Raw genomic sequence first — 9095 nt, 5'->3', positions numbered from 1 at the left:
TATATATATATATATATATATATATATATATATATATATATATATATACCACATCTTCTTTATCCATTCCTCTGTCGATAGACATCTTGGCTCTTTCCATAGTTTGGCTGTTGTGGACATTGCTGACAGCATATATTTTTAATGATTTCACTAGTCTTAAAAGTCAAGGGTTTAAAATGTGAAGGAACAGGGCGCCTGGGTGGCTCAGTTGGTTAAGCAACTGCCTTCGGCTCAGGTCATGATCCTGCAGTCCCGGGATCGAGTCCCGCATCAGGCTCCCTGCTTAGCGGGGAGTCTGCTTCTCCCTCTGACCCTCCCCCCTCTCATGTGCTCTCTCTCTCTCACTCTCTCAAATAAATGAATAAATAAAATCTTCTATAAAAAAATAAATGTGAAGGAACATCAGTATTTATCTACTTCAGATTCCAACATAGTACAGAATCAGCAGTAGGTATTAGATTTTGTTACATTGTTAAAATAACACAGAAGGGGCGTCTGGGTGGCTCAGTTGTTAGGCGTCTACCTTCGGCTCAGGTCATGATCCCAGGGTCCTGCGATTGAGCCCCGCATCGGGCTCCCTGCTCCGCAGGAAGCCTGCTTCTCCCTCTCCCACTCCCCCTGCTTGTGTTCCCTCTCTAGCTGTGTGTCTCTCTCTCTCTCAAATAAAATCTTTAAAAAATAATAATACACAGAAAAAGTACTCCAAATCCTAATTTATTTCCATCTTTTGTTTTTCTTCTAATCTTTGGCCCTGTTGCAGACAACTTTGAATTCTGCTTTTTATGTTTTATCCTTTGTGTTATAAGTATTTATCATGTACAACCTAGTCTATACTACATAATACTACCTTAATATTTACTTTAATTATATTTCATCAAATTAGAAAACCGAGATTTAAGTATTTCCTTATTGTTGAATATTTTTTATCATTTTATCACTTAAAATTTTTTCAGGTTAGAAGTAAATGGTAGAGGAAATCTGTGAATGGCACATTTTTCTTTTTTTTTTAAAGACTTTATTTATTTATTTGACAGAGAAGAGAGATAGTGAGAGCAAGAACATAAGCAGGGGGAGTGGGAGAGGGAGAAGCAGGCTTCCCGCTGAGCAGGGAGCCCGTTATCGAGGCGCTCAGTCTCACAACCCTGAGATCATGACCTGAACCAAAATCAAAAGTTGGATGCTTAACCGACTGAGCCACCCAGATGTCCCTAACCTTTGCCAAAATACCCAAAGGAGGGGCGCCTGGGTGGCTCAGTCGTTAAGCGTCTGCCTTCGGCTCAGGTCATGATCCCAGAGTCCTGGGATCGAGCCCCGCATCGGGCTACCTGCTCAGGGGGAAGCCTTCTCCTCCCTCTCCCACTCCCCCTGCTTGTGTTCCCTCTCTCACTGTGTCTCTCTCTGTGAAATAAATAAAATCTTAAAAAAAAATATACCCAAAGGAAAGATGTAGGAAGACTATAGCATGCTCTTAGAGATGGCTAAAAGGATGGTCTAAGCCTGCCTTCTTACCCGTCTCTTAGAGATTCAGGTGAGGGTGGGATTATGTTTATTTATGTGGGAGAGAGCAGGAGCACAAGTAGGGGTGGAGAGGAGGGGCAGAGGGAGAGGAACAAGCAGACTCCCTGCTGAGCAGGGAGCCTGGGGAGCTTGGGGAGCTCAAAGCAGGACTGGATCCCAGGACTCTGGGATCATGACCTGAGCTGAAGGCAGATGCTTAACCGACTGAGCCACCCAGGTGCTCCTATATATCACCTTCTAAAGCAAGACATCTTTGAAAGCCAGTTTTGATTTGTTGGAAAATTCTAATGTGAGATTTAAATCTGCCTTCTTTATAACTGCCAATCATTCTTGTTTTGCTTCCTAAAGTAAGATGTTTATTTAACCTGTGGGTTTTGGGAATACTGGAAATCTAGAAGTAACAACACTGTTCAGGAGCACTTGGGTTCTGACTCTTCTTCCCCAGTCCCCACGGAGATGTCACCTCTGTGACAGAGGGCTCATTCTTAGAAACAAGAATCTGTCGTTGCTTTTACTAAATTCCATCTCCTTAGCCTTATAAATGTGATACTTAATCTGCTGTTAATGTGTGTGTTTGTATTCATGTGTCCCCTCTTCCCACCAAACAGTAGCTCAACAAAAATAAAATACAATCCTCTTCTAACAGCCCCACAAATTCTGAAATTGTTTTTCAGTTGGTTTCAATTTTGATAACTAAAATTGGTATCAGATAGATTGCTATCCAAGTTTCCTTTCAGATAAAATTCTAATTTATCAGTATTGCTCTTTGCATTTGGTGTCCATGTGACATCTACTGTATTAGTGCCCTCTTCAGTCTCTAAAAGAGTAATTGATGATATATTTCCTCTCCTAGTGTCTAAAATTAATTGAAGACTACTGAGTTACTTAGAAAATACTACTTTACTTTAATATGCCAATGTAAATCTCTTTTAGGGCAGTTGTATGATGGCTATGATGAAGAGTATGAGTGCCCCATTTTAGATGAAGACAGAGTAAGTACAATTTTTTTTTAATAAAGTATACTTCTTTTTTTGTTTGTTTTTAAAGAGAGACAGAGAGAACACAAGGGGAGGGGCAGGAGCAGAGGGAGAGGGAGAGAGAATCTTAAGCAGGCTCCATGTCCAGCACGGAGCCTGACATGGGGCTTGATCTCACAACCCTGAGACCACGACCTGAGCCAAATAAAAAATTGGACAATAACCAACTGAGCCACCCAGGTGCCCCTATAAAGTATACTTCTTAAAATTTAATAGGAAAGTTGACCTCATTTTTTTTTAAGGAGCATTCTTTTTTTCCCTTTCTCACAGGTAGTTGATGAATTAGAAAACCAAATGAGCGAAGGTGGAGTTATTGTTGATTACCATGGTTGTGATTTCTTTCCTGAACGCTGGTTTCATATAGTTTTTGTGCTGCAAGCAGATAACAGTGTATTGTACAAAAGACTTGAAACAAGGTAAGAAAGGAAAAACGTTGAATTCTTAAAGTATGATATAAACCTTTATTCGCATTCCTGAAATTGGCCAGTATTACCATGATAAAGGATTCTATTTGAAAATGTGATTTTTGGTCTCTTATTATAAACCATATCTATATGGTACCAATGTTCTGAATCCAAAAGAAAAAGATTCATGTGTAAAACACAGGCAGTAGTTTATAACTGAGTAAATGAATACTGCAATTGACAGTTTGATTCAGTAAAATATACTATACAGCAACCCTATTTAGTCATGCTCTTTCCTTAATGTAAAACCTTGCTGGGAAAACAGCCAAGCCAAGAACATACTCTTGACTACTGATTGAGCATTACCCTCTCACATTATCCCCTCAACATGAATGGGAGAGTTTATGAAAAACGGACATGATAAATCAACATTTCACCACCTTTAAAATATATTTGAGTTGGTTCCTCCAAGAGGGCATCAGACTTAATCCAGAATAACCAAAAAAGAGAAAATTTTTATGGGAAACGTTTTTCCACTGTCTTTTGATTCAAGCTGGGAAAGATGGAGGTTCTAGAAGGATTTACAAGACAATCTCAGGAGGAAAGCTCCAAAAGTTTGCCCCTAAGTTCAGGATTAGAATTTGAAGGTCTCACTGACGGTGGTAGTCAGCTGTCACTAACCATCACTGCGTGGGATACTTGCAAAATCCTTGCACCAAGGAATATAGTAGCAAATACAAAGGGAGAGTTGGAGCTAGACCTAAAACTTTAATCATCTTTCTTTTGGCAGTGAAAAGCCATTAAAAGTATTTTAAATGGGAAGAGAGACCATAATGGTACACATCCTTTTCTCAAACAAGCCAATTTAAAATTTTTATTAAAAATTAGTGTTTTGGGACACCTGGCTGGCTCAGTACAGCATGTGACTTTTTTTTTAAGATTTTATTTATTTATTCGAGAGAGAGAGAGACAGCGAGAGCAGGAACACAAGCAGGGGCATAGGGAGAGGGAGAAGCAGGCTCCCCGCTGAACAGAGAGCCCGATGCGGGGCTCGATTCCAGGACCCTGGGATCACGACCTGAGCTGAAGGCAGCCGCTTAACCGACTGAGCCACCCAGGCGCCCCACAGCATGTGACTCTTGTTCTTGGGGTTGTAAGTTAGAGCCCAGGTTGGGTGTAGAGATTACTTAAAAATAAAATCTTAAAAAAAAAAATCACTGTTTTATGTAAATAGCCAGACTGACAAGGTTTGAAAAAGCTATGAGAGCTAGTCTTCTTCTGTTTTTAGCCACTGAAAAAGTTACAAAGTAATCACCTTTAAAAAAACAACTTTACTGAGATAAGTTCACATACATAAAATGTACCCATTTGAAGTATACAATTCAGTGGTTTTTAGTATGTTCACAGAATTATGCATCCATTACTACAACCAATTTTAGAAAATGCTCATTGTCCCCCTCCTCCCCAAAAACCTGTACCCATTAGCCGTCACTCTCCATATATCCCCAGTCCCCCAGTCCTAGGCGACTGGTAATTTACCTTCTATCTCTGTGGATCTGCCTATTCTGGACATTTTATATAAATGAAGTCAGTGTGTGGTCTTTTGTGGCTTTTATTTAGCATAATGTTTCAGGGTTCATCTGTGTTGCAGCATGTATCAGTACTTCATTTTTTTTTTTTTATCAAATACTATTCCATCGTATGGATATACCATATTTTATTTATCCATTGATCAGATTATAGATGTTTGGGTTGTTTCCATTTTTGGCTATTATAAATAATAGTGCTATGAATATCTGTGCCTGTGGTTTTGTGTGGACATTATGTGTTCATTTATCTTGGATATGGAATTTAAGAATGGGACTGCTGGGTGATATGGTAACACGTGTTTAGCCTTTTGAGGAACTGTTAGACTGTTTTCCAGAGTGGCTGCACCAATTTACCTTCCCAAGAGCAATGTATGAAGCCTCTAGTATTTCCACATCCTTGAGAACACTGGTTATCTGTCTTTTTGATTGTAGCCTTCCCAGTGGATATAAAGTAGTATCTCATTGTGGTTTTGATTTGCATTTCCTTGATCACTATGATTTTGAACATTTTTTCATTTGCTTACTGTCCATTTGTATGTCTTCTTGGGAGAAAGAGCTCTTCAGATTCTTTGCCCAATTTTTTATTGGGTTATTCTTTCTTTTTAAGTAAGTTATAAGAGTTCTTTGTGTATTTTAGATGCAAATCTCTTATCACATACTTGATGTGCAAAAATTTTCTCCCATTCTGTTGTATTTTCATAAAGCTAATCACCTTTTAAGTAGTTCAATTTAATCTTGTTACAAGGTTGAACTAATTTGAATTTGAATATTTTCTTTATCTTTTTCATTAGCTAATTAGTTGGCTAATTTACATATCTGCCTAAAGATTATGTAAGTTAATTTCTTTAAATGTCTTTGGAATTGGGAAAGCATAGATAGATCTATCTGTATGATCAAGTACCCAATTATATATATAGTATATATAGTATTCCCATCATAAGTATTCCATTTTTTAAATAGATTTTAAGTAATCTCTGCATCCAATGTGGGGCTTATAACCCCGAGATCAAGAGTCACATGCTCCACTGACTGAGCCAGCCAGGCGCACCCCCATGAGTACTTCATTTTTATATGCCATCTAGTTATTTTATCTGTCTATATCTTAGCTCCTCTAATGCTTTTGAAATCTAGGACCACAGCTATAGACTTATTTCAAAGCTTAATATCTGTGGTACGTAGATATGTTTGCTAATTGAGTGGATGACGAATTGTGGGGAGAAAATTAAGATAAACCTAAACACTGGACCTTAGTTTAACCCTCTTGTCAAAAAAGTCTCTCATATTTACAGGTGCCAGTCTTATTTTCTCAAGGTAAATAGACTACAAGAAGTATTTTTGCATGATTTTTCATGTATTTAAAAGTGTCCAGTTTCTAGTATGTTTCTAAACTTCCAGTTAATGTCATTCAGTTTGCTTTTTGTTTTCTCCTCATTGCCTTCCAGGGGTTATAATGAAAAGAAACTAAAAGAAAATATTCAGTGTGAAATTTTTCAAGTTCTTTATGAAGAAGCATTAGCATCCTACAAGGAAGAAATAGTACATCAACTGCCCAGCAATAAACCAGAAGATCTAGAGGATAATATCAATCAGATATTGAAGTGGATTGAGCAGTGGATCAAGGATCATAGCTCCTGACTTATAAGACTGGCCACTTTACAACCACTCTTGTTATATCCCTGCCATAATGAATAAATTGTCCAGTTATCAGTAAAACTTTCTTATTAAGATTGTGCTGCAGGACTAGTAGATGGATAATCTAAAGGTTTATGTTTGGGCTTTTTTTTCTCCACGAGAAAGCAAAACATTCTCAAGTATAGTATATATAATATCATTAAGGATTTAAAGTAAAAACTGTCATCTTAAATGCTTCAACTGCTGAAGAATAAATAAATCTGACCAAATGGGTGGCTATCTTCTAAGCTGGTTACAAAAGAAAATGAAGATGATCCCTTAAAATAAAACTTAAGACTAAGGATAAAACATCAGAGTTTTTCATTTTTATTTCTTAAAAAAACAAACACATGATTAAGTGGTAATGCTTATACTCTGTATAAAAACCAAAAGGTACAAGAGAGTATCCTGGAAAGGTAGGTTTCCCTTCCAGGCCGTCCCTATTCTTCAGCCACCCAGACCCCCCCCCTCCCATTAGGAAGTAATGTTGCTGGTTTCCGGTGTCTCTTTTCAAGAGATTTTATGCCTGGGAAGTGTGTGTTTGTGTATGGTAGTTTCTTTAAGCATGTGGAAGCATGCTGTGTATGCTGTTCTGTTTTGTTTTGTTTTTTTCATTTAATATGTTATGGAGAGCATATCATCTCAGAACATACAGACCTCCCTATTCTTTTAAATTAAGGTAAAATTCACCATTTAAAAGTGCACAATTGACTGGCTTTTATTATACTCACAAGAATGTGCAGCCATCACACATTAACTGTTACTAATTCCATATATAACATTTTTATCACCCCACCCAAAAGAAGTCCCGTACTATTAGCAGTCACTTCCCATTTTTCCCTTCTCTCAGCCCCTTGGAATCACTGATTTGTCTATATGGAATGTGCATATTCTGGGCATTTCATGTAAGTGGAATCATACAATATGTGGTCTTTTGTGCCTGGCTTCTCTGACTTAGCATAATATTTTAAGAGTCATCCATGTTGTGGCCTGTACCAGCACCTCATTTTTATAATCAAATCATATTCCACTGTATGTACCACCTTTTGTTGATGCATTCCATCAGTTACATGATTGGGTTGTATCCATTCTGGGTATTATGAATTATGCTCTGAACATACATGTACGTGTTTTTTTGTGGATGTAGGTTTTCAATTCTCTCGGGTATACAGGGAAATTGCTGGGTCATACTGCAACTGAGTTTAACTTTTTGAGGAAATACCAAACTGTTTTTGCAAAGTGGTTGCATTACTTTACATTCCCACCATCTATGTAATAGGGATCTAATTTCTCCACATCCTTGCCAACACTTGCTACTGTTTATCTAATAGTCATCCTGTGGATGAAATTGTCGTATTTCGTTCTGGTCTTCAGTGGTCTTCATTTTGGTTCATTTTGGGGCAGGTGGGGGGATGGAGGGGCAGCAGGAGACAGAATCTCAAGCAGGCTCCACGCCCAGCAGAGCCGGATGCTGAGCTGGATCTCACAACGCTGAGATCATGACCTGAGGCAAAATCAGGAGTCAGAGGCTTAACTGACTGAACCACCCATGCACCCTGGGCTGTTTTTCGTATGCCTATTAGAATATGATTCCTATGGGGCACCTGGGTGGCTCAGTCGTTAAGCATCTGCCTTCGGCTCAGGTTATGATCCCAGTGTCCTGGGATCGAGCCCCGCATCGGGCTCCCTGCTCGGCGGGAAGCCTGCTCCTCCCTCTCCCACTCCCCCTGCTTGTGTTCCCTCTCTCGCTGTCTGTCAAAATAAATAAAATCTTAAAAAAAAAAAAGAGTATCATTCCTACATCTTCTTTGGATCCCTAATCTTTTTTTTTTTTAAGTTTAAGTAATCTCTATACCCAGTGTAGATTAAGAGTCCGAGATTACTATTTTTAGTAATTCTAATGGCTGTTTGAAAAGACGGTATTCTTTTCATTACTGGGATTCACTAAATTATCAAATGATTGCTAATTATCTTAACACTAAAATTGATTCATCATAAAGGTTTTCCTTCAACAGAAGGGAGATTATGATCTATTAGGGAGTTTAATATGGAGCTATACACCTTTTGGGAATTTTGTAAATATACTTACTAATTTCAGTCCTACGTTTTCATGTGAACTAGTAACAATTCTTTAACATCTTACAGTTATTTGAAGAAGGTCTTAGGGACGCCTGGGTGGCTCAGTCAGATAAGCCTCTGCCTTAGCTGGGGTCATGATCCCAGGATCCTGGGATCGAGTCTTGCATCAGGCTCCTTGCTTAGCTGGGAGCCTGCTTCTCCCTCTGCCTCTAGCCCTCCCCCTGCTTGTGCTCTCTCTCCTCTTTCTCTCAAATAAATAAATAAATAAAATCCTTAAAAAAAAATTAATAAGGTCTTAGAAATAGCCCCATTTACTGTTTGGTTTTATTCAAACCTAATTGTTAACTTTTTTATTAAATAGACTAATTTAAAACAAACTTCAGGAGAGGGGCACCTGGGTGGCTCAGTCACTTAAGTGTCTGCCTTCAGCTCAGGTCATGATCTCAGGGTCCTGTGATGGAACCCCACATCGGGCTCCCTGCTCAGCGGGGAGTCTGCTTCTCCTTTTCCCTCTCCCTCTGCCCCTCCCTTCCACTTGTGCACCCTCAATCTCTCTCAGATAAATAAAATCTTAAAAAAAGAGAGATAAAGTGTACCAAATTTTAAATTTTTTCCTTTTTTCTTTTCTTTCTGTTTTTTAATAGGGGAGAGCACGAACGCAGTCCCCCACTACCACAAATTATGCAGTTGAGTTTGCCACATTTGGGGAAATCGCAGGGGTCAGCACATCTGGAGTGCAATGGATGAGCTGGGAAAACCACCTGGTATCATGGTATCTCCCCTGCCAGATTTAGTAT

The 9095-nt window shown here is 38.7% G+C and overlaps 1 protein-coding gene and 1 non-coding gene across 3 annotated transcripts in view; one reads left to right on the top strand and one right to left on the bottom strand.

The window, feature by feature from the left end:
- AK6 (adenylate kinase 6) overlaps nucleotides 1-6629 on the top strand; it is a 16523-nt gene extending 9894 nt beyond the window's left edge. For both annotated transcript variants that reach the window (XM_021702113.1, XM_021702117.1), the window contains 3 exons: nucleotides 2452-2510; nucleotides 2826-2971; nucleotides 5991-6629. In XM_021702113.1, coding sequence (XP_021557788.1) covers nucleotides 2452-2510; nucleotides 2826-2971; nucleotides 5991-6183 — 398 coding nt within the window. In that variant the 3' untranslated portion in view covers nucleotides 6184-6629. The remainder of the gene's footprint in view (nucleotides 1-2451; nucleotides 2511-2825; nucleotides 2972-5990) is intronic.
- A 2310-nt stretch (nucleotides 6630-8939) lies between these two features.
- Nucleotides 8940-9095, bottom strand: LOC123325448. Its single transcript, XR_006540452.1, has one exon. It is a non-coding gene; the product is annotated as a U1 spliceosomal RNA (small nuclear RNA).

The sequence above is a fragment of the Neomonachus schauinslandi genome, chromosome 7, assembly GCF_002201575.2.
Source record: "Neomonachus schauinslandi chromosome 7, ASM220157v2, whole genome shotgun sequence".
In the NCBI taxonomy this organism is placed as follows: domain Eukaryota; kingdom Metazoa; phylum Chordata; class Mammalia; order Carnivora; family Phocidae; genus Neomonachus; species Neomonachus schauinslandi.
The sequence above is the reverse complement of the archived record's forward strand: the minus strand, read 5'-3'. Positions and strand labels throughout refer to the sequence as shown.